We start from the raw sequence: 27,232 nt of genomic DNA on the forward strand, positions 1-27,232 counted from the left end.
GGGTTACTGAAAACAACAACTGGGCACTGTATTAAAAAGAAAATGTTACTATTTTAGTCCTTTCCATGTCTTAAAATTCTGTTTCTCTGAGAGTGGCTAGGCATGGCGAGACTTTCCTCAATCAATGAGAGCACCATGTCTTTTACTAACCTAAAGAAATTAGATTTGAGGCTGTTGTGTAAATGGTTTCTTAGTGACAATGCAAAACCTAACACAGAGATGCCACACTAACCCAGCACTGTGAGGTCTAGGGGTATATGCTCCTTAGGTCTAGATGACTCTGTTTCAATTCCACAAAGAGAAAGTTTCAGACTGCCTTTATGTGATTACACTATAATATTTGACAAATATTTTGCCAAATTATTTTTCTTTTCTACATTGAACTACTTTTTTTTCTAATTCTTGTAAGCATTAACAAATTGGGATTTTCCAGAACATGACATTCCCTTAAATGGAATAAAATTGTGCTTTAATAATTTCCCATTTCCCAAATATAGAACTATTCCCTTCAAAGGAAGTTTGCCTTTCTCCGTGTGAAAAGGACATTTCTTTGTCAGATATGTTGTTTCCATAAACACAAACAGAGAAACTCCTTTTTCAATTGAACTCTTTTATTTTTTCATCTTTAAGGAATTATCACTATGAGAGTTTCATGAGCTAGAAAATAAGCATACTTAAATAGGACTTGACCTTGTTTGGCCCTTTATTCATAGAACATTTCCTAGAGCAAGGGACTTCAGAAAAATAAAGATGAAAAACAACCTTGCCCTGAACTCTGAGAAGCAAAACCCCTCCCTTTAGATTGTACTGTTGTCCTCAAAGTGCAGTCTGTTAGCATCACAGGTATCATCTCTGGGATTGTTGAAATTCACATAGAAATGTCATTTCCTGGACCCAATCCTACTTCGTGAACCAGAGGCTTTGCTTAAATAAGGCCTCAAAAAAAAAAAAAAAAACCACTTCAAAAAATCAATCAAGGTGATTCTTAGGCACGTTAAAGTTTGCAAACCACTGCTACAATACAAGGTAAGTTATGATTAAAATTTTTTAAAGGCTGTCTTAGCAGATTTAGGAAGTGGAAGCAAAGCCTTCTGATATTGATAAAGGAAGGCTTCTGGCATCTGAACTGAAAGGTGCTGTGCTTAGTCACTCAGTTGTGTTTGACTCTGTGATCCCATGGACCGTAGCCCTCCAGGCTACAGCTGAAAGGTAAGGAGGGCTTTCTACAGGTCCTGGTGGCTCAGTCGGTAAAGAATCCACCTGCAGTGCAGGAGACCTGGGTTCGATCCCTGGGTTGTGAAAATCCCCTGAAGGAGGGCATGGCAACCCACTCCAGTATTCTTGCCTGTAGAATCCCCAAAGACAGAGGGGTCCTGGGGGGCTACAGTCCATGGGGTCGCAAAGAGTTGGACATGACTGAGCGCCTAAGCTTAGCACAGCAAGGGGAATAACTACATGGAAGGTAAGGAACTACATGAGCAGATTTCCAAGGCCAGGGAAATTTAAATCTATCACTGTGTTGAGAGCAGGTAAGTCCAAATATAAAGTGGAAAAAAATTATCAAAGTACTTTGTGGTTACCAGGGGAGAAAATGTCTGACACCAGGAAGAAAAAGGGGAGGCCTCTTGGAGCAGCTGGTACAATGCTGGATCAGGAAGAGTAATTCCCATTTACACCACTCATTAAACTGAGGACTTGGAATACGTAAATTCAGATTCTTAGAGCTGAAAAAGGCCTTCAGGATAATCTAATACAACTAACTACACAATTCATAAGCTCCTTCTCTACAACATGTTAGATAAGTCCAAGTGTTAATGTGGCCTGTTAGGTTATATTGCATACTTACCAAGATTCTCTTATACATAAAGATATCTAATTAGCCAGGCAAAAAGGGTCCTCTTCTAGTGCTCTGAGTTTTTTTCTTTTTTTTTTATTTTCACCTGCTAATAAATCAGTATCTATAAATATATAATATTTTGAATATATGTGTCTTGTGCTAAACTATTTTTATGCTGCTTAATTAGTAGGCTTGTATTTTATACCATTTTCTCTTCCCCTAGTTTTCCATTATTTACTCATGAATTTAGAAAAAGTAACATGAAAGACCAAAACAACTTATTCCATTTAAACAGACCAAAGTTACATTTACCATTATCACATGATTGGAAGAGTACCAACAGTCCTGAGTTACATAAAGCTCCTGCCTACTGGATGGTTCTATTGATTAAATAAGATACATCTGCCTTACAGGGCCATAAGATTGCTTCAGATATCTACAATGTGAGTAGGTATCACTGTATGTGTTTAAATTCAGAGTCACTGTTATTCTCTAAAGAGGATAGACCCAATAAATTAGGGAATAAGACATCTAAAGAAGATAGACCACTACAAATAAAACTAATAAAATCATTAGGATATGACTATTTTGTATTTGTATGTAGAAGCTTGTTTATATGTAAACTAACCCTCTTTAAGAGATTTTGCAAATAATTCTGAAAAAATGAGACATCATGTAGTTAATATGAGACAGATTTTGGAGATATACTAAGGTGTGTTCCCATAAAGACACAACTTGATATTTCTTCTGTAAGGAAAACTATAACATATCCAAGTGAATGGTAAAATCTTAGCATGAGGTGTTTCTAGTTATTGATAAAAAGGAAAACTGTATAGGAAGAGTGTATTCAGAGAGACTGAAAATGAGAACTTTAGAGAAAATGAGGAGGAGACACAGGAGGAAATGCAGTAGAAGGGAAGGGACAAATAGTAAATTGTAGGTGGAAACGCTACAGTTTCTGGAAAAGTGACTGATGTCATGCAGCAAATCTTCTAAAAGGATCTGATTCCACATTGGAAATAGAAGCTTTAGACTGTTTATTAAGTTTTCTAGATAATATGTATGCACCAAAGACTAATTAGGTATGTTTGTTAGATATGTTTATCTCTTCTTAGTTCAGGTTTCCATTACTTTGAACTGGTCAAAAATACCATTCCTTTAGATAATTACAAAGTGGTTTATTATGGAGGATCTAGAACCATGTCATTTGTACATGAGATTCTTCCTTGAATTTCAGAATTAAGTAATGGAATTTTAGTGTTAGAATCACCATATAATCTATTTCCACATCTTTATCTATGGAATGTTAACACTTAACCAAGTTCACTTAGTTAGTAGAGAGTTGGTGAGGACAGAATATTTGTCTTGTGATCAGCCGCTGCTCTCTTTATACTGCTCTGTATCACCTCTGTTTATATATTATCTAACGGTCACTGCATCTTCAGAGGTTAGCAGGGAAAAGTTGTTTGCTTTTCATTTATATTTTAAAATTTGACTTTATATTATTATAATAATTGGTTAGTTTAGTTAGCTCAAAATTTCGGATCCTGCTTCATAAAACTAGTATCACTACCTTACACATGACCCTGAAACAAAATGCTTACTAAATAATAGAGAAAAATAACTGGCATAATTAAGCTTCTTTTGTATGTTAATAAAGGAAACTGTTCTTTTGAGTTTATTCTTGAATCTGAAGTGTAAATACTGTGTCGTTAGCTGTCTCAGGGTTTCTTTAACCAAGAAATAAATTGAAATAAAGTTTTTCAGAATTCATCTCCTCGAAGTGATTGTTTAATGACTTCTGCAATATCTTACTTCAATTTTAAGTGTTAAATTCTTTTAGTCACACTATTGCAAGAGCTCTTTGCAAGTCAAGAGTCACAATTTAGGACCCTGGCTTCATTATTTTATATGGATCGGCACAAACTCAGTCACCTGTTCACTGTCAGCTCTGCCCTCATCACTGCGTACCTCTCACTAACCATAATGGCACTGCCATGTACCTAGTTACCAGTCACAGTAAGGTCTGCGGCTCGCCTTTCAGTGTACCATGTTATTTATCATCCTCAAGTTCCACACCTTTTCAAGTTTCACATCTGCAGAAATATCAACACAGCTTCTAAATATTTTCAAATATTGTAAAAAAAAAAAAATCCAGATATACCTTGTATTTGGTTATTGCACAAGGCCATCCAGTACACTTGATAAAAATTACAGTAGAGAACAGGTTTATCTGCTGATGTAAATTCCCCCATTTAGAAACACATTGTCAACATGCACAGAATATCTGAAAGACTAGAGTATTTGCACACAATGCCTTAAAAGTCAGGTGTACTTCTAAAGGGTCTAAAGTGTTTATATATATTTTCAGTCAATTAAACTACAGAATGGTGACTACATGCCCCATATATCCTATACATGGAGGATCTGGCAATGCATAGAGCCAGGATTCTAGATTCTGATTACTTAGTTGGAGAGAAAAGACATTATAATATTGCTGTATTATAAGATATGAGATTATGAGTCATATTGATGACACATTTAACAGGTGGCTCTGGTAATCACCCTCATACCAACTTAACTAACTTATACACCCTTATACTACATTTACACCTTTTTACATACTTATACTACTTAACTAACAGGCATTTTCCTTTATTTTCTCATTTGCAAAATAAAGAATGCAGACTAGAAGTTCCTTCCAGTTCCAGTTCCAGTTCAGTAATTCAGTCGTGTCCAACTCTTTGCGACCCCATGAACTGCAGCACACCAGGCCTCCCTGTCCATCACCAACTCCCGGAGTTTACTCAAACTCATGTCCATCGAGTCAGTGATGCCATCCAGCCACCTCATCCTCTGTCGTTCTCTTCTCCTCCTGCCCCCAATCCCTCCCAGAATCAGGGTCTTTTCCAATGAGTCAACTCTTCACATGAGGTGGCCAAGGTATTGGAGCTTCAGCTTCAGCAACAGTCCTTCCAATGAACACCCAGGACTGATCTCCTTTAGGATGGACTGCTTTGATCTCCTTGCAGTCCAAGGGACTCTCAAGAGTCTTCTCCAACACCACAGTTCAAAAGCATCAATTCTTCAGCGCTCAGCTTTCTTCACAGTCCAACTCTCACATCCATACATGACCACTGGAAAAACCATGGCCTCTCTTATATTTGATTTTCCCCTGCCCAATAAGATGTAATAATTTTTGCCATTTGGAATAAATGCTAACATAGTTGTTCAGCCACCCCATCATGTCTGACTCTTTTCGATCCCATGGACTGCAGCATGCCAGGCTTCCTTGTCCCACACCATCTCCCAAAGTTTGCCCACATTCATATCCATTGCATCAGTGATGCTGCCCAGCCATCTCATCCTCTGACACCCTCTTCTCCTTCCTCCCTCAATCTTTCCCAGCATCAGGGACTTTTTAAATGAGTCTGCTGTTTGCAACAGATGACTGAAATACTGGAACTTCAGTTTCAGCTTCAGTCCTTCCAATGACTATTCAGGGTTGATTTCCCTTAAGAATGACTGGTTTGATGTTGTTGTCCAAGGGACTTTCAGGAGTCTTCTCCAGCACCACAGTTCAAAGCATCAATTCTTTGGCATTCTACCTTCTTTATGGTCCACCTCTCACCCAATGTACGTGACCACTGGGAAGACAATAGCCTGACTATGTAGACCTTTTTGGGCAGAGTAATGTCTCTGCTTCGTAATACACTCACTAGGTTTGTCATAGCTTTCCTGTCAAGAAGCACGTCTTCTGATTTCATGGCTGCAGTAACCATCTGCAGTGATTTTAGAGCCCAAGAAGAGGAATTTTGTCACTACTTCCACTTTTCCCCATTCTATTTGCCATGCAGTAATGGGGCCAAATGCCATGATTTTAGTTTTTTTTTTTTTAATATTAAGTTTTAAGCTAACTCTTTCACTCTCCTCCTTCACCCTCATCAAGAGGCTCTTTAGTTCCTCTTCACTTTCAGCCATTAGAGTGGTATCATCCATCACATATCTGAGGTTCGTGATGTTTCTCCTGCCTATCTGATTCCAGCTTGTAATTCATCCAACTCAGCATTTCTCATGAAGTGCTCAGTATATAGGGTGACAGCAGACAGCACTGTTGTACTCCTTTCTTAATCTTGAACCAATCACTTGTTCCATATAGGGTTCTAATTGTTGCTTCTTGACCCGCATACAGGTTTTTCAGGAGACAGGTAAGATGGTCAGGTATTCCCATCTCTTTAAGAGTTTTCCACAGTTTGTTATGACCCACACAGTCAAAGGCTTTAGCATAGTTGATGAAACAGAGGTAGATATTTTTCTAGAATTCCCTAGCTTTCTCTATAATCCAGTGAATGTTGGCAAATTGACCTCTGGTTCCTCATCCTTTTCTGAACCCAGCTTGGAAATCTGGAAGTTCTTGGTTCACATAATGATGAAGCATAGCATGCAAGATTTTAAGCATGTCCTTACTAGCATGGGAGACACGTGCAACTGTTCAAAGGTTAGCACATTCTTTAGTACGACCCTTTTCGGGAACTGGGATAAGGATTGTCCTTTTCCAATCCTGCGGCCACAGCTGGGTCTTCCAGATTTGCTGATGTATTGAATGCAATATCCTGATGGCATCATCCTTTAGGGTTTTGAAAAGTTCTACCGGAATTAGAAGTCAAGTCAGCTTTAGAAAGCACTGCTGTTAATAAAGCTAGTAGATATGATGGAATTCCATTAGAACTATTCAAATGCTAACATATTACTTGATGTTTTAGAAAAATATATTTCAAAGCCAAAATCATTTGTCAAGACAAATAAGGATATTTTATAAAAAGTATATTATCATTCAAAACTATGGACTCCAAATTCACTCAAACCTATAAACACGTTACAGTTCTTTGTACTGTTAGTAAATTGATTCACCATTCTTAACCTTCCTTTTCTATAAAATGAGGCAAATATCTAAATGCAATAATGCATGTATTATTGTCTGACACACAGAAGCACTTACACAGAATTACTGTAACTGTCAGCATTATCTGCATAGTATTTTTTTTCCTTTTCTAAGTCCCTCCATGTTAGCCATACATTTTTATCTTCAAAATACTCTGTATGGTAGTATTATTCCCATTCTGCCTTTGAAGAAAGCAAATCGCATAGAAGTTCAGTCACTGCCATAGGGCATTTTAGGAAACAAATTTCTCTCCACACACATAAACAGAGATAGAGAACATGTAAAGTAAGAGTTCCCTGACTCCTCAAGGATGTAAAATTTTGCACAACTATTTTCATCCTAATAGACTCAATCTTTAAATGTTTATTTCCACAACTTTAAATACCTTCCATTTATACACTGCTGAAAAGATGTGTTGTGTGCGCATGTATGTATATGAAGTGAAAGTTGCTTAGTTGTGTCTGACTCTTTGTGACTCCATGGACTATAGAGTCCTTGGAATTCTCTAATCCAGAATACTGGAGTGGGTAGCCTTTCCCTTTTCCAGGGGATCTTCCTAACCCAGGGATCAAATCCAGGTCTCCCACATTACAGATGGATTCTTTACCAGCTGAGCCACAAGAGAAGCATGTGTGTGTGTGTATGAGCTGAAAAAGTTATCATTGAATTGTGATTGGTAGAAGTGGTTATTAACTTCATATTTTGTACCTTTTTGGTTCAACTTCAAAGAATTATCCAGGTGAAAAATATTCTTTTCATTAAGATGATCAGGGTAGAAGGCACAAGAGAAAGAATATGCTCGTGGACTATGACTTTCCCAGTATCATAGTGTCCAAGGTCCAAGGGCAGAGTCAGAAATAGAACTGAATTTAAATGTTTTTATTTTATATCATTCCAATGTTGCTTAGAGACAGAAAATGCTTATCATCTGGGCCTTAATGCTTTATTTTTTTCTCTGTGGTCCACAGTTGGAGAAAGAAGCTACTCAATCTGTCAACAAGGTAAAAAAGGAAACAAAACAAAACTCATTGCTATTCTGAGGAAAATAATACATGAGTTGAAAAGTCTTTAGGGTTAAATCGTTACTTACGGCATTTGTGAATACAAAGTTGCTAAACCCACATTTATGCAGCAATCACATCATGGAAGCCTTGAGACCTATTTGGTTCTTATAAAACTACCTACAGGTCACACACTAAATGCAGCACTACAGTTCTTTTTTAATTTAACAGGTAGTTTTGTGACTGTGAATCGACTGAATATGAATTGAATTATGGAAAGCTGATCTACACACCATTACTTAGCTATCTGTCAGTCACAATTCAGGTCTAATCTTTATTAGCTCGCTGCAGAAGTGTCCAAGACTGACCACAAATTCCAGAAGTGACATAATGGTTTGTCATGGAAATGTGGTTTTCATATTCTTGAAGATTTAGAAACCAGGACTCCAAAAAAAGAGACTACTTTGATGAATAACTACTCTAGTGTGGGTTGTTCTGCTACAATTCTTAGGGAGGAAGGTATCCTAGAAACAATCATAAAAATAGATGGATCTTGGGTGATCCCTATGCTTTTTCTCATTTATCTTCCTCTTGCTTTTTTTGAACAAAGTCTTAAAGGAACCATGAAAATAATAAAATTTGGTATACAACGAGGGTATTATTTTCTCCACTGGCATGAACTCATAGGTCAAATGGAAACATACTGACAACAGTTCAGATGTTTAAACAGAAAAACTGATGACAACAGTCCATGTCTTAAAGAAAACTGCTGACTGCTTCCTGATTGTGTCAATTCTTGCCACAGAGCTCATCAAGGTATATTTGCTGTCAAAGGAATCAGCACCACCTCATGCCAAACCTAAAAAAGAGAATCTAACTCTAAGGGGCTTTGAAAATTAAAAAGGATAATAATGTCAAATACATGCATCTGGGGATTAAAAGCCTTCAAAGTTCTCAGAACAAGAATGGCAGATCAAGTTGTGTCTCTCCAAACTTGTAAAGTTAGTCCATGGCCATTTTCATTGACCTCAAGTTATCTTTTTTAAAGAATACTACAGCTTTAATGGGATTTAACAGGTGGCGTTGGTGGTAAAGAACCCCTCTGCCATTGCAGGAGACATAAGATATCCCTGGATAAGAAAGATCCCCTGGAGTAGGAACTGGCAATCCACTCCAATAGTGTTGCCTGGAGAATCCCATGGACAGAGGAGCCTAATGAAATATGGTCAATAGGGTCACAAAAAGTCAGACATGAGTGAAATGACTTAGCACGCATGCACAGCTTTAATATTTCCCTCTGTTCCTTGCAAATATTGCTAAAAAGTGCTGGATTTTTAATGATGAAAAATCAGAAAGAGAAATTAAGGAAACAATCCCATTTACCATCACATTGAAAAGAATAAAATAGCTAGGAATAAATTTACCTAAATAGACAAAAGACTTGTACTCCAAAAACTCTAAGATGTTGATAAAAGAAATTAAAAATAACAAGAATAGATGGAAAGATATATCATTTTACTGGATTGGAAGAAACAATATTGTCAAAAGGGCTATACTACTCAAGGCAAACTACAGATTAAATGCAATCCCTATCAAACTACCAATGGCATTTTTCATTGAAATAGAACAAAAAAAAAAAATACAATTTGTATGAAAATACAAAAGATACCAAATAACCAAAGCAATCCTGAGAAGGAAAAACAGAGCTGGAATAATCAGGTTCCCAAGCTGTAAACTATACTACAAAGAGAGTCATCAAAGCAATATGGTACTAGCACAAAAGCAGAAATAGTAGATCAATGGAACAGGATGCAAAACCACATGTATGTGTGCATGTTAAGTCACTCCAGTCATGTCTGACTCTTTGCAATGCTATGGACTGGAGCCCACAAGTCTCCATCCATGGGATTCTACAGACAAGAATACTGGCGTAAATTGCATGTCCTCCTCTAGGGGATCTTCCCAACCCAGGGATCGAATGTGCATCTCCTTCAACACAGGTGGATTTTTTACTGCTGAGTCACTAGGGAATCCCTTAGAAAGTCACTTACCTATGGTCAACTAATCTATGACAAATGAGGCGAGAATATATAATGGAGAAAAGAGAGTCTCTTCAATAAGTGGTGCTGGGAAAACTGGACAGCTACATGTAAAAGAATGAAATTAGAACATTCTCTAACACCATACATAAAAATAAACTCAAAATGGATTAAACACCTAAATGTAAGACCAAATATTATAAAACTCTAGAGGAAAACATTGGTAGAGCACACTTTGACTTAAATCACAGCAATATCTTTTGGATCTGTCTCCTAGAGTAATGAAAATAAAAACAAAAATAAACAAATGGGACCTAATTAAATTTAAAAGTTTTTGCACAGCAAAGAAAACTATCAGTCTAACAAAAAGACAGCCCACAGGTTTGTATAAAATATTTCCAAACAAAGAAACTGTCAAGGTATTAATCTCTAAAACATAAATAGCTCAATTAAAAAACATCTTAAAATGAATATAAGATCTAAGTTGACATTTCTCTAAAGAAGATATTCAGATGGTCAAGAGGTATATGAAAAAATGCTAAGCATTGCTAAATATAAGAGAAATTCAAATCAAAATTACAATGAGGTTATCTCCTCATGCCAGTAAGAATGGTCATCATCAAAAAGTCTACAAACAATAAATGTTGGAGAGGATGTAGAGAAAAGGGAATCCTCCTATACCATTGTTAGGGATATAGATTGGTACAAGAAATAGAAAGAAGAGTATGAAGGGTTCTTAAAAACCTGAAAATAAAACTACCATATATAAGATCCAGCAATCCCAACCCTAGCACATATCTGGAGAAAAATCATAATTCAAAAAGAAACATGCACCCCAATGTTCTTTAAAGAACTATCTACAAAAGTCAAGACAGGAAGCAACCTATATGTCCACTGGCAGAATGGATCAAGAAGATGTGGTACTTATATGCAATGAAATACTACTCAGCCATAAAAAATAATGAAATAATATCATTTGCAGCAACATGGATAGACCTAGAAATTATTATATTAAGTGAAATTAAGTCATAGAAAGATAAGTATCAGATGACATTACTTACATGTGGAATCTAAAAAAAAAAAAAGATACAATTAAACTTATTTACAAAATAGAATCTGACTCACAGACTTCAAAACCAAACTTATAGCTATCAAAGGGAAAAGGTAGGGAGAGGGATTAATTAGGAGTTTGGGATTAACATATATACTCTATCATATATAAAACAGATAATCAATAAGGACCTATTAAATAGCATAGGAACCCTACTTAATATTCTATAATAACCTATATGGAAAAAGAATCTTAAAAAGAATGGGTATAACTGAATTGCTTTGCTGTACATCCATTTTGAGTTTGTACATGTCAAAGCTATGGTTTTTCCAGTTGCCATGTATGGATGCGAGAGTTGGACCATAAAGAAGGCTGAGCACCAAAGAATTGAAACTTTTGAACTGTGATGTTGGAGAAGACTCTTGAGAGTACCTTGGACTGCAAGGAGATTAAAACTAGTCAATCCCAAAGGAAATCAACCCTGAATATTCATTGGAAGGACTGATGCTAAAGCTCCAATACTTTGGCCACCTGATGAGAAGAGCTGACTCATTGACAAAGGCCCTGATGCTGGGAAAGATTGAAGTCAGGAGGAGAAGGGGATGACAGAGGATGGGATGATAGTATGGCATCACCAACTCGATTGACATGAGTTTGAGCAAGCTCTGGGAGATGAAGAAGGAAACGGAAGCCTGGCGTGCTGCAGTCCATGGGGTCGCAAAGAGTGGGACAGACTGATCAAATGAACAACAACATCTGAAACTAACACAATATTGTACATCAACTATCCTGTAAAATAAAATTAAATTAAATTAAAAAACAAGAAAGTGTTGGATTTTTGAAAACAGATAAATCTGCCGACTTGAATGTAAATGTCCCCTTGTGGATGCTTTCATAGGTGCATTTTATATCTGATGTGCTGCTAGTTGACAGATGTACTACACTCCTAATTAATATCTTGGAGATTCTGGCTATAATATTTATATAAAAACAATTAAATAGTATTAATCAACAGCTGAGCAGAGATAAATGAAAATGTTCACTAATCAAAAGACATTTTAAAATGAGACTTATTATCTTAGAATTTCTCTTTATACTACCATATTTTCATTTTTACCTGGGACTTTTAGAATTAATAAAGTAACAAAGCTTATTTTTTAACAGTTTCAGGTGAACAAAACTGAGTTAAAGTACAGAGATTTCCCATATAATTCCTGTCCCCCCCAACATGCATAGCCTCTTAGCCTCTTCCACTATCAACATTCCTCACTAGAGTGGTACTTTTGTTTTTTTACAACTTATGAACCCTCATTGACATATATCAAACAAATCATAATATAAACCATAGTTGAATGTGATCAATCATTATGGCATCGTACAGAGTATATACACTGCTCTAAAAATCCTCTGTGCTCTGCCTATTCATCCTTTCTCCCAACTACTGGCAACCACTAATCTTTTCATTGTCTCTGAAGTTTTGCCTTCTTTAGAATACCATATAGTTGAAACCACATAATGTGTAGCTTTTCACATTGTCATAAAGGCTTACCTCATTGAATTCTCACAAAATAAGTATGCTTTATATCCATCTTCCTAATGAGAAATTTGAAGCTGAGTGAGGCTAAATAAGTGATATCGTAGTCAGGATTTATTTGATTCTATGTTCTTTCCCACTACATTAGTCTACGCTGCTGCTGCTGCTGCTAAGTCTCTTCAATCGTGTCCGACTCTGCGACCCCATAGACGGTAGTCCACCAGGCTCCCCTGTCCCTGGGATTCTCCAGGCAAGAATATTGGAGTGGGTTGCCATTTCCTTCTCCAGTGAACGAAAGTGAAAAGTGAAAGTGAAGTTGCTCAGTCGTGTCCGACTCCTAGCGACCCCATGGACTGCAGCCTACCAGGCTCTTCCGTCCATGGGATTTTCCAGGCAAGAGTCCTGGAGTGGGTTGCCATTGCCATCTCTGACATTAGTCTATACTACCTTCTAAAATTCTTACAAGTTTTATTATTAAACATAGCACCAAACTTTCTACTTAAATTAGTTTCCAAATATAGCCAGCTAATTAATAGGCAAGCTTTCTGGAATTCTCTCACAAAAACACACACATACATAATACACACACAAATTAATAAAATAAGTAGAAAATCTTACAATTTAATGTGATAAATTGTTTAAGAATATAATGTAATTTTTGAGAACTTAATGTAAGAAAATTTTAATAATTTTTAAATATTTAGTCATTAAAAATATTTGGACATTAAAAACTACAAAATACTGATGAAAAAACTCAGAGATAGCATAAATAATGGAAGATACATATCATCTTCATGAACTGGAAGTATCAGTATTATCAAAATGTCAGTTCTTTGTGTACTGATCTATAGATTCGATGAAATTTCAATCTTAAACCCAGCAACAGTTTTCTAGGTATCGAAGGGATTATATAGCACTTTATACACACAGACAAAGGAAGTAAAGTAGCTGGAACTTTTTTTTTTTTTAAGAACTGTTAGAGGATTCATAACACCTGACTTCAAGACTTACTATAAAGTTGTAATTTTAAAGACACTGGGATATTGGTGAAAGGTAGACACATAGAGCAATGGAATATAACAGATAAACTGGAGGTATACCCACAATAGAGGTCAACTTATATTTAACAAAAGAGCAAATATGATTTAATGCAGAAAATATGCTGAAAAAGTTGGCTACCCATATACAATAAATAAATAACCCTTCTCCCCTACCTTGCACCATATACAAAAATCAACTCAAAATGGAATAAAAATTCAAGTGCAAAAACTAAACATTATAAAACTTATAGAAGAAAATATATAAGAAAATCTTTGTAACTCTGGGTAAAATAAAAACTTTATACAAAAGTTTCTTGTATAAAACACAAAATCAAGATCCATGTTTACATGTTTATTGATGTTTGACTTTATCAGAATTTTAAAGTTCTGTGTTAAAGAAGATACTATGAGGATATTACAAAGACAAAGAATAGATTTAACAGAAAACATTTATAACACATAAATAACACATAAATCACACAAATATCAAAGGATTTGATTCAAATATATATATAGAGAGAATGCATATATATTTAAAACAGCACAAAAATAAGTAAATGACTCAATTTAAAAAAATAGGGAAAATATTTGAACAGCCACATTGCTAAAGAAGATATACAGATGAGGAAATAAAGCATACAATAATTTTCAGAGAACTTAGCATTAAAAATGCAATTAAAGTCAACCATATTTTAAAAGACATAATAATTATATTCTCAGATGACATATCTCAGACCTTATACATAGAAAATATTAAGCAGTACACACAAACTTACTCAACCTATTATAACTAATAAATAAGTTTGGCAAAGTTGCAGGATGCAAGGTCAATTCACATAAAATACTGCATTTCAATATATTGCAAAAAAAAACTAAAAAATAAGAAACAATAACATGTATAATAGCATCAAAAGGAACAAAATGCTAGGAATAACTAAAGAAGCACAAACTTATATACTGAAAACTACAAAAAATTGTTGAAATAAATTACAGCAGATCTAAGTAAATGGAAAGACATTTCACATTCATGGATCAGAAGATTTAACACTGTTAAAATTGTAAAGATGGAAATACGCACCAAATTAATCTACAGATGCAACACAGTCCCTATCAAAATTCCACATATTTTTTCCTCAGGAATGACATACTTATCCCAAAATTCATATGGAAATTCAAAGGACTCATAATAGCCAAAACTATATTGAAAAACAAAGAACAAAATTGGAGGAGAACTCACATTTTCTGATTTTAAAACTTACAACAAAGCTACAGCAATCAAGATAGAGTGGCACTGACATAATAATGGACATATAGATCAATGGAATAGAACTGAGTCAAGAAATAAACACTCATATTTTTAGTCTATTGATTTATAGGGTTCAATTAGAAGATAGTAGTAGCCTTTTCAACAAATGGTTCTGAAACTAATGAATTTGTTGTTGTTAACAATTGCTAAGTCATGTCTGACTCTTACGTGATCCCATGAACTGCAGGCTTTCAGGCTCCTCTGTCCAAGGGATCTTCCCAACCCAGGGATCAAACCTGCATCTCCTGCATTGTAGGCAAATTCCTTATCACTGAGCAACAAGGAGATTGCATAAAACTAATAATATTAGATTCTTCTCATATATGCAATACCATAAATGAAAGCTAACTCATAGTTAATCTAATACACAAATGTAAGAGTTAAATGTATAAAACTCCTAGAATAAAACATAAGCACAAATCTTCATAACTTTTAGTCAATGGTTTCTTAGATATGAAGCCAAGAGCACAAAGAACAAAATAAAAAAAGAGGTAAATAGAACTTTGTCAATATTTAAAACTTTTGACTTTCAAAGGGTACCATCAAGAAATGAAAAGACAACACACAAAATGGAAGAAAACTTTGCAAATCGCATATCCAATAAGGGACTTGCCTCTGGAATATAGAAAGAACTACTATATCTCAATAATAAAAAGATAACAATCCAATTTGCAAAATGAGTCAAAGATTTAAACTAATATTTACCTAGAAAAGATATACAAGTAGGCAATAAGCAAGTGGAATTACATGTAACATAATTTGCCATGGAGGAATTGCAAACCAAAGCAACAATGAGATGTATCCACTAGGATGACTATAATCAAAGGCAAACAGTAAGTGTTGACAAGGATGAGTAGAACTGAAACCCTCACACATTGCTGGTAGGAATATAAAATGGGAGAGCCTGGTCCCACTAGAAAAGAGTCTGGCAGTTTCTCAAATGGTTAATACAGGGTCATCACATGTGGTAAATATAGGGTTATCACATGACCCGGGAGTTCCACTGTTAGGTATGTACCCAAGAGAAATAAAAACACATGCCCACACAAAAACCTATATAAAAATGTTCATCAGAATTACAAATAATAGCCAAAAGGTGGAAAAAGCCCAATGACCAACAACTTATGAATAAACAAATAAATCATGATATACCCACACACAGAATTAGCCATAAAAGGGAATGAAGTGCTGGTGCATGCTACACATGATGAAACTTGAAAACATTATGCTGAGTAAAAGAAGCCAGTCACAAAAGACCACGTGTTGTATGGTCCCACATATATAGCATCAAGAATAGGCAAATCTACAGAGACAGAAAGTAAATTAGTGATTATCTAGTTTAGGTGGAATCAAAATGCTTTAAAATTGATTGTGATGGTTGCACAACTCTGAATATTCTAAAAATCACTGGAGTGTATATATTTTAATAGGTAAATTATAAAGAATTATATTTTTATAATTTTATCATAAAAATGATATGCAACATCATGAGTGATTAGGGAAATGCAAATTAGAGGCATAATAAAATAATTATATACATTAGAAAGGCAAAACAAAAAATTTGACAATACCAAGCACTGGCAAGGATATGGAGCAACTGGAAATTGTACACATTGCTGAAGGAAAGGCAAAATAGCCATTTTAGAAAAAGACGTTTGACAGTTTCTTATAACTTGGTACCATATAAGAAATCTGCACTGCTTATTTCTGGCAAATTAATGTGCCAGTCCAATCCTATCCCTAAAATACCCCTCTTTCTACTTCTCCTTTGACTAATTTGACTTTTTTTTCAGACACAGTTTCATTTATTTTTTTAACTTCTTGGCTGCCTGGCATGTGTGATCTTAGCTCCTCCGTGGCCAGGGATTAAACCTGTGCCCCCTGCATTGGAAGTGCAGTCTTAACCACTGGATTGCCAGGGAAGCCCCTAATCTGACTTTTTAACAAAAAATCCTTTTACGTTGACAGCTTAGAAGTCAGTTCTCCAAAACTGTAATGTTTTTATCCTAAACCTACCCAATAACCTTAAATGTCCTCATAGAACCCAGTAGTTCATCCACATCACTTATCACTGCTGCTGCTACTGCTAAGTCACTTCAGTCGTGTCTGACTCTGTGCGACCCCATCCCTGGGATTCTCCAGGCTAGAACACTGGAGTGGGTTGCCATTTCCTTCTCCAATGCACAACCATACACAATTACCATTTACTGCCTCCTTGACGACAAGCTCCGATAGGGCAAAGTCTTTTTCTGTCTGTGATTGAACCCCCAGCACCAGCATAGCTCATGCCTTAAAAAATACTTATTTGAGGATAGATGTCTTTTTGCAAACATAATGCCAACTCTTTAGACATCATGTTGCCAGCAAAGGAAAATTAAAGCTACTAGATGTTCTCCTTTGACACAACTAATAATAATTTGACTGTAGCTATAGCTGGAGTGAAAGATCGTGAGGAGGAGAGTTTAAGTGAAAGAAAGATGCGGGAAGGAGAAAGAGAATTTGTAGCAGTCATTTAACAGACTGATTGAAAGCACGCAATTCAAATCCTCTAAAGATGTTCTGCTTTTCTTTTGGGACTCCATGCATAATTTCACAAAACTGTCAAAGTATGATCTAGAAAACCCAAGTCTCTTTTCATGTTCCTTATACGATAGACAAAGTGATCAAAGGAATGCAAAGTAAATTTGACTCAATTTTCAGTAATGGGGGCATTTTTTTAAAAGCATCAAATATAACACTTCCTTTTGCAGAAAGTGTCAGGCTAACTGATTTCTTATAAAAGGAATGTATTGAACATACACAAGTTATAGCTTTAACTGAGTTTAACATACATATGAAATGTCCTTTGGCAAGATTCCCCTTTATGTCTTCCCATTTCTAGCCTAGAATTGCTTCCAAGCAACAGAGATGATAAGAGGAAACCTTATCATCTCTGAGCTCTTAACCCTTTTCAATTTATCTCCTATTTCAAAGATTAACTAATAGAGGAAAGAAAATTGAAATGAACCCACTTCCCCAAACCAACTTCTTTCCATATTTTACTACCTAGCTTCAATACCCAATTCTTACCATCAGGACATTCTCCAGATATTATCTAAATTTCCTACAAAAATACATCTTGCTAGAGCTTGTCTTTCAAAACTTGACCTCAGAGCAGAGACTGAAATTCTACTGGTCTCTGGCATTATGTATTGGCACAAATGATGAAATTCTGGTTTTCCTTTAATTTTGTTTTAAAGTGATTTAGTTGTCTACACCTAGAAATTAAAAGAATTTTACATTAAAATCTGTACTTCTGGGTTCTTTTAAGAAATTATAATGTCAGAATCCAGGGTCTGCATTTATGCATAGCAATAACTGACCAACGATGAGTTGCTGCTGCTGCTAAGTTGCTTCAGTTGTGTCCGACTCTGTGCAACCCCACAGATGGCAGCCCACCAGGCTCCCCCATCCCTGGGATTCTCCAGGCAAGAACACTGGAGTGGGTTCCCATTTCCTTTTCCAATGCATGAAAAGCAAAAGTGAAAGTGAAGTCACTCAGTCGTGTCCAACTCTCAGAGACCCCATGGACTGCAGCCTACCAGGCTCCTCCATCCACGGGATTTTCCAGGCAAGAGTACTGGAGTGGGGTGCCATTGCCTTCTCCAGAGATGAGTTGAGGCCAGTCATTTCATTAGGTTTATCTCCTCCATTTCATCAGAGGCCCATCCCATGGAACCCTTACATTTATTACTAGCTTGTCCTCTACTGTAAACATTTGAATTTTCTGCGCCTGCCTTAGTGATGCTCTGCACCACAAGGTGAGGGGGGCACCTCTAAATGCATATTTAGGTTAGGAAGAATACTTCTAATACAGTGCTCTGCAAATTTTAATTTTATAGGCTTTTGCGGACTAAGAATGCTAAACAGTGTAAATAACACTGATTATAAGTCAAAATATATTTCAAGTTCTGGACAATCATCTTACAAATGAACTACCTGTACTGATCTCATTTAGGTCTTATATCCTGGACTAACCACTAAGCATTAGCTAAATAGTTAACCAAGAGTTATGAAGAACACCTGAATGCAGAAGTGTTTCACGAGTGTAAACATGTGCTTCTGACTTTCTGCTTTTCTAGCTAAGGAAGGTGGAATAAGATTAGAGAGTCTTAGAAAAGAAATAAAGTCAACTCTTGGAACTTTTGCAACTTGATCCACTTACTGGCAGGTCTCTCATCTAAAAGGCATTCGGAAGGGTTTCTGCTCTCACCATCAAGGAATTAAATGAGTAAAACTTGGGTTCACTTTCAATTTTTAGATTTATTGTGCTACCTTTATTTATTTAATCCCTGCCATTGATAAAACCAAGTTGATTCCCTACTCTGCCATTTATTAGATGTGTGATATTAGGCTAGTTGCTTCATTTCTTCCAGCAACAGTTTCCTTATCAGGAAAATGGTAATAAAATATCTTTCTCAATCATATTGTGAGCATTAATATGAGCTAATGAGTATAAAGTGCTTTGCATGATACTGGTACAGATTGCTAAATAATTTATTTTCCTTTAGTTTCTTCCCCAGTTTTTCTCTTCTTATTACTAAAAAAAAGTAGCTTTATCTTATGAAATCCATAAATAACCACACTTCCAATTCTTTAACTTCATCCATAAAAAACAAACAGACAAAAAAAAAACCTTTTCTGGTTTCTAGAATTTTAAATGTCAATAAAAGATTACTTAATCCTTTTTTTTCCATCCATGGATAATTAAATTGAATTCCATAGAGGCTAATTAATTTGCTAAAGTCACCTAAGCAGGTGATTCAAAGCCATACATTTTAAAACACAGAAGACAAAAATGAAACCAGTTTTAAATAGCAGGAATCTGTATAAATGACCTTAATAGATCACATTATGTAGGGACTCAATTTCTTTTTAATTGAGTGGATTAGTGAATTGATTAAAAGAAACAGATGATCTCCAACTTGCATAATCAGACTGTTGATTCAAAAAAAAAAAAAAAAAACCTTGGTGGCTTCTAGGTCTCAGATTATTCATCAGTAACCGTCAGCATGTTTGCTTGTTAACTTTTGGCCAAATGCAATCATGGAGAGAAATATGGGGAAGTTTCAAGTTTCAGAGAAGTTTTGTATTAATTAATTATGTATCTAAATATTGAGTACACAATTTGAGCACAAGGTATTTTTGCACATGCCTATTTTTTGGCGTGTTAATGTTCCTGAAAAACACTTTTATCTGTATCTGGACGTTGTACACAAAGGTTCAACAACTACAAGATATTTCAAATTACCTTATAAAATGAATTTCTTAAAAGGAAATTTTCATTGCTCACGGGGTTTGGAGACTCAAGTAAGCTCTTTCCAGATAAGATTTTTTGGGGAAAAAAAGAAACATGTTAAAGAGAGGAAAGGGAAGAAGACACCAAACAGTGCTGTCCACACTACACGGCGTTTCAGGGTCAGCCCTTCCAGTTTACTGTTACCTGAACTCTACAATGGAGCACGGCATCTGAATGCAGAGTTCCAAAGAGCAAGGAGAGGCAAGAAAGCCCTCCTCAGAGTTCAATGCAAAAATCATAGAGGAAAACAATAGAATGGGAAAGATTAGCAATCTCGTCAAGAAAAAGAGATACCAAGGGAACATTTCATGCAAAGATGGGCACAATAAAGCAGGGAAATGGTATGGACCTAACAGAAGCAGACGATATAAGAAGAGGTGGCAAGTATACACAGAAGAATTACACAAAAAAGATCTTCATGACCCACGTAACCATGATGGTGTGATCATTCACCTAGAGGCAGACATCCTGGAATGCAAATTCAAGTGGGCCTTAGGAAGCATCACTATGAACAAAGCTAGTGGAGGTGATGAAATTCCAGGTGAGCTATTTCAAACCCTAAAAGATGATGCTGTGAAAGTGCTGCACTCCATATGCCAGCAACTTTGGAAAACTCAGCAGTGGCCACAGGACTGGAAAATGTCAGTTTTCATTCCAATCCCAAAGAAAGGCAATGCCAAAGAATGTTCAAACTACTGGACAATTGCACACATCTCACATACTAGCAAAGTAATGCTCAAAATTCTCCAAGACAGACTTCAACAGTATGTGAACTGTGAACTTCCAGATGTTCAAGTTGATTCAGAAAAGGCAGAAACACCAGAGATCAAATATAAAACATCCATTGGATCATCGAAAAAGCAAGAGAATACCAGAAAAACATCTACTTCTGCTTTATTGATTACAGCAAAGCCTTTGACTGTGTGGATCACAAGAAAATGTGGAAAATTCTGAAAGAGATTGGACTACCAGACCACCTGACCTGCCTCCTGAGAAATCTGTATGTAGGTCAGGAAGCAACAGCTAGAACTGGACATGGAACAACAGATTGGTTCCAAATTGGGAAAGGAGTACATCAAGGCTGCATATTGTCACCTTGCTTATTTAATTTATATGCAGAGCGCATTATGAGAAATGCTGGACTGGATGAAGCACAAGCTGGAATCAAGATTGCCGGGAGAAATATCAATAACCTCAGATATGCAGATGACACCACCCTCATGGCAGAAAGTGAAGAGGAACTAAAGAGCCCCTTGATGAAAGTGAAAGAGGAGAGTGAAAAAGTTGGCTTAAAACTCAACATTCAGAAAACTAAGGTCAAGGCATCTGGTCTCATCACTTCATGGCAAATAGATGGGAAAACAATGGAAACAATGACAGACTTTATTTTTGGGAGCTCCAAAATCACTGCAGATGGTGACTGCAGCCATGAAATTAAAAGACACTTGCTCCTTGGGAGAAAAGCTATGACCAACCTAGACAGCATATAAAAAGCAGAGACATTACTTTGCCAACAATCGTCCATCTAGTCAAAGCTATGGTTTTTCCAGTAGTCATGTATGGATGTGAGAGTTGGACTATACAGAAAGCTGAGCACTGAAGAATTAATGCTTTTGAACTGCGATATTGGAGAAGACTCTTGAGAGTCCTTTGGACTGCAAGGAGATCCAACCAGTCCATCCTAAAGGAAATCAGTCCTGAATTCTCATTGGAAGGACTGAAACTGAAGCTGAAACCCCAACACTTGACCACATGATGTGAAGAGCTAACTCACTGGAAAAGACCCTGATGCTGGGCAAGATAGAAGGCAGGAGGATAAGGGGATGACAGAGGATGAGATGGTTGGATGGCATCACCAACTCTATGGACATGAATTTGAGTAAGCTCTGGGAGTTGGTGACGGACAGGGACGCCTGGAGTGCTGCAGTCCTTGGAGTCGCAAAGAGTCGGACACAACTGAGTGGCTGAACTGAACTGAATGCCCTTCACAGGTCAGACATAAGATACTGAGCAACTTTCCAAAGAACATCAAGAAAGTCTTCATATTTCACTTTTTACTCAGTAAGTCACACTGTTACCATCTTTAAAGATTTCCTAGGATTAATGGAAAATACGATGGATGGAGGAGCCTGGTAGACTGCAGTCCATGGAGTCACTAAGGATCGGACACGACTGAGCGAATTCACTTTCACTTTTCACTTTCATGCATTGGAGAAGGAAATGGCAACCCACTCCAGTGTTCTTGCCTGGAGAATCCCAGGGATGGGGGAACCTGGTGGGCTGCCATGTATGGGGTCACACAGAGTCAGACACGACTGAAGCGACTTGGCAGCAGCAGCAGCAGCAGGATAAATGGACATTCAACTATATTTTTATACACTAATTCATTCAACAATGATTTATTAAATGTTGCATTTACTTATATATCCAGCCAGAGAAACAACAACAAAGGTTCTAGATAGGAATCTAGCACACGTAGGGACTGAACACATGTTAAATGAATCAGGTAGTGAATGAATGCACTCCTGTACTCAACTTGCTAATCATCTGTCTAGAACTGCACTGTCTAAAATATAGCCATGAGCCACTTGTGGCTATTTTGTACTTAAAATATGGCTAGTAAATACAGGCCTTAAGTGTAAATATACACCAGATTTCTAAGACTGAGTACAAAAAAGGATGTCTCATCAATAGTTTTTATATTAATTACATATCAAAATAATAGTTTGACTGTACTGGATTAAATAAAGCATCATTAAAATTAGTTCACCTGTTTATTTTTATTTATTTATTTTTTTCCATTTATTTTTATTAGTTGGAGGCTAATTACTTTACAATATTGTAGTGGTTTTTGCCATACATTGACATGAATCAGCCATGAAAAGGGAACCCTCCTACACTGTTGGTGGGAATGCAAACTAGTACAGCCGCTATGGAGAACAGTGTGGAGATTTCTTAAAAAACTGGAAATAGAACTGCCATATGACCCAGCAATCCCACTCCTGGGCATACACACTGAGGAAACCAGATCTGAAAGAGACACGTGCACCCCAGTGTTCATCGCAGCACTGTTTCTAATTGCCAGGACATGGAAGCAACCTAGATGTCCATCAGCACCTGTTTATTTTTAGAATGCCTACTAGGAAATTTAAAATTATGCGTGTGGCCTGGCTTCTATTTCTATTGGATACCATTAAGTCTTGAGATATTTGCTTGTCTGTTCCAATTTCATGATTAAAACTAAGTTTCTTCTTTCTCTTTAATGTATGATAATAAATTAGGTTTTACATGCAGACATTTTTAAATGCCAGTTTATGTTCATGAGATTTAAATCAATTATTAAGGGTAGAAATTTCTATGTTTGGATGCAAAATTGCCCCTATACAATATGACTTCCCTTTAGAGACTTCCCTAGTGACAAGCAACTTGCTGGATCCAGTTCTATAAGATGATATCTAATTCCTTCACCCTGGCATTCAAATATTCAAGGCTGTTCATCAACTACCACTAACTCACTTTACACTATCAATTGACAATCTAGATTTCACTTCTACTATATTCTTGCAACACAGGGATGAAAATTGTGACTTTATTTATGCTGTATCTCCACTCAGAGTTCTAGTTTTTCAAATCCAAATCCTGACTAGTTTTCAAGGTTTAATGTAAATATTGCGAACCTCATGCTGAATTCCCAAACTAATCTCACATAATTTTCTTTCTCCTCTTAATTCCAAAACACTGTATTCCATTAAAAAATACCTGCATTTGTTATAGAAAGTCTCTGACTTATCTATAATTGTCTCACTAACCTTTCCCTATATTCCAAAGATCATGAATAGAAAATTTATAAAGAAACCTCTAAAATATGGAAAGGCCACTCACCATGCTTTCAGGATAGGCTGTCAAGAATCAAGTTCATCATGTCTTTTAGCTAAAAGAAGGTCAAAATGCTGAGTAGTTTCTAATCCAGGGAGTGGGCAGTCACACATGTGTGCTCTATTTTATATAAGCAAAAACATTTCTGACTTAGCTATAACATCCCCTCACCAGCAAAAGAGGAGAGCTGCCAAGATGCTCACTGAGAACAGTTGTTAGTTTGTGCACAAGTGTAAATATCAGTTTGTTCTCTTTTTTTTTTTCTTTTCTTCTTGAGGGGTGGAAAGGAGGAAGAATGGGATAGGACTCTAAAAGCCTGATTTATTTATAACCAAACGTATCCTTATTTTATAACAGATGATCAATTAAAGCATTGTGTGACACTTGAACAGCATTCTGTCAAAATGCAACATTAGTAGAGCTGATAGCAATGAGCACTTCTTGCAAACAGCAAGAGTCCCCTCTAAAGTCTTCTCTCTTGGCACTGGGGCTTTGCTAAATCTGGCTTGCCATTTTGTGAGTGGGAACAATCAGCTTTGTAGGTTGGAGGGAAGTATTATAATTAAATGTCCACCCACTTTTTCCTTTTTGATGAAAGGCTCCCATGAAACTTACTAAAATAAGGTACATCAAGACAGATGAATTTTTGATGAATAAGTCAAAGCACTGACGAAGCTGGCTTTTCACATAAAGAAACTTCACTAATTCACAGGAAATTTTTAGGCCTAGATTATTAACACTGTAACGCTTAATAATGATTAATATGATAATATCCATGGAACAAACAGGAGATTTTACCATTTAATTGGTAGCAAGTGTAGTGTTCAGCATGAATTTACTTGGTGAAAACAAATAGTAATAAAACCAAAAAAAATAATGATGGAATTTTTAAGATTTAATTTTAGAGATATATTAAATAATAGTAAAAACAATGCCTATTATTTAATATATGATAGCATGGTTTTGAATAATAGTTATATTACCACATTAAAGTTACAAACTGTATCTTGGGCAAAATTCTTAAAAGATGTTATCAAATTGTTACAGATTCCTTCTGAAGGAGATCTGGAGCAGGGTTTATAATGTCTGGTTTTGATAATTATTTGCTATTATCACTGTGAAGTATTATTTTAAAGCATCCTTTTACAATAGAGTAGAAAGGGACGCTACTAAATAATTGGGATCAGGCGTATATCTCAAGTCCAGTTACTCGAACTCTTCAGTCAACTTTTTAGAGAGAAAGAAGACTGCATTGGTGTTAGGAATGCATTTCTTCATTCAAGACAGATAATATTAAGAACTAGCTTATAGACTTTGCTATTAGAGGAGGTTTAAAGTGATAAGAAATAAAATCCTTACTCTCAAGAATTACTGAATATTTTTATTTTTAAGGTAAAATTAGTATTTTTAACTTCTTGTTTAATAGTATGACTGGTGGCAGCCAGTAGAGTTAATGGTGACCTAAGACATCATCAGTGTTGTGGAGCACAATTCAACGAGTACATTTGTATTAATTGCTAATCATATTTAAAATGTCAGCCTCTTGACTCCTGCCTCTCATTCCTATGGTGTCTTGATGGTTCTAAGAACACAGACTAACTTGGATGTTCAAAGTAGAAAGCTTTGCATAATAGTTACTTAATTCAACATTAAGATAAAATTAGCCACAAGGATCTAAGTTCTCCAGTTACTGAAACTGCCCACAGTTTTTAACCATCATTCACCCATGGTCATTTTATATTAAACTTACTACATAAAACACACATATTATATATATTAGACTTATACTAAACTTACTACTTACTAAATAATAAAATAGACATGACTTTACTAGAGAATGAGAATGTTTAGGCCTAATTTATTGGTCACTCAGCTTCTCATTCCCATTTCTTTCTCCAATGCTCTGAATATGTTTTGTTTTCTACGTATTTCCTGCAGAATTTCTTACCATTTTGTGTTTTTTCCCCTTTGTGTTCCATTCTACTTTTTTACTATTCCTTTCATAGAAGTCACAAGTTAACCATTATCTAAAGCATTCCTTTAAACAGCATGGAGTTTTTCTCCAAAGATCTGACAGAAATCCTTTAAAAATGGGCTTTTTTTTTTTTTTTTTCCACATTTAAGACTTCCCTCAACAAGTTTACTTTTAGATTGCAGATTTCTCTGACAGAGTTGAGGTATCAAAACCCAGACAGAGTGAAAATAGCTTTTTCTTGAAGTCATTTAGAATCTAAGACTTTTGCCCTACTATGTCAGATAACCCAGCTTGGAAATAAGGTGGGTATATGTGCATGTCTGTATAGGGGCAGTAAGGAAAAAGGAGGTGGTAAGACTGGTAAGCAATCTATACAAAGTGAACTCACAATGTCCTCTGAAAATGATATATTTGAGCTGTCATATATACTCAGACTCTGCCCCAGACACTTCTGTCTCAATGTTTGTAGTAAATTAATGATGATTTTCTCTGTTGCTTTGGTTAGACAGCTCCTTTCAAAAAAAGAATTTTCCCAGGAGATAAATGCAGTGTTCCTATTTTTTTTTTTTCTTTCCCTTGATATATATAAACAACCTAGTGTTCAAGCAGTATACTTAAAAACAATTTTCATTTTCTTCTATATCTCTTAGAAAGGTCAGAGTGTCTCTCTTGTAATGTGTCAGATCTTACTATTTTAGAAACTGGTAGTGACCTTAGCTGTTATCTTGTTTAACCTTCACTTTACAGCTGAAGCAAATGAAGCCCTGAGGAGAGAAGCGTAGATTAAAGGTGGTCACAAATATTCTGCTGTTCCTTCCAGCTAGAGGTGGAGTCTCACGCCCCGTCCTGTCTCCTTGTGTTTGGGCAGGCTCTATGACTGCTTCAGTCAATAAAGAACAGTGGAAACTGCACTCTATCAACTTCTGGGCCCAGGCATTAATGGAATGTCAGCTCTACTTCCTGTTTCTGACTTGCTCTTGGGACTTCTTATCTCAGAACCCAGAAATTATGCTGTGAGAAGCTGAAGCCAATGGAAAGGCTATATATTGGTTTGTGCTCCAGTCAACAACCACAGCTAAGCTCCCAGCTGACAGAAAGCATGCACTTTCAAACTTGTGAATGTACCATCTTGGATGTCTAGCCTAGTCAAACCTTTGAAGGGCTTCATCTCCAACTAACAGTTGACAACAAGAACATGAGAGATCCTACGTAAGAACTGCCCAGTCAACACACAAATCAGTAAGAGAGTAATCGTAAATAATAAATTACTGTTTTAAAGCACTAAGTTGGAGA

General features: G+C 36.1%; 1 protein-coding gene across 5 annotated transcripts in view; it reads right to left on the minus strand.

The window, feature by feature from the left end:
- The window catches only part of CTNNA3 (catenin alpha 3), a 1,812,800-nt gene that overhangs the window by 824,678 nt on the left and 960,890 nt on the right, over positions 1-27,232 (minus strand). Inside the window, exon 10 of one of the 5 annotated variants that reach the window (XM_043926201.1) lies at positions 14,558-14,640. The exons of the other annotated variants lie outside the window; for them this stretch is intronic. Within the exon in view, the coding sequence (XP_043782136.1) occupies positions 14,626-14,640 (15 nt within the window). The 3' untranslated portion in view covers positions 14,558-14,625. Of the gene's footprint in view, positions 1-14,557; positions 14,641-27,232 lie in introns of those variants that run through there. 5 annotated transcript variants of the gene reach the window in all.

This window comes from Cervus elaphus, chromosome 15 (assembly GCF_910594005.1).
Source record: "Cervus elaphus chromosome 15, mCerEla1.1, whole genome shotgun sequence".
In the NCBI taxonomy this organism is placed as follows: Eukaryota; Metazoa; Chordata; class Mammalia; order Artiodactyla; family Cervidae; genus Cervus; species Cervus elaphus.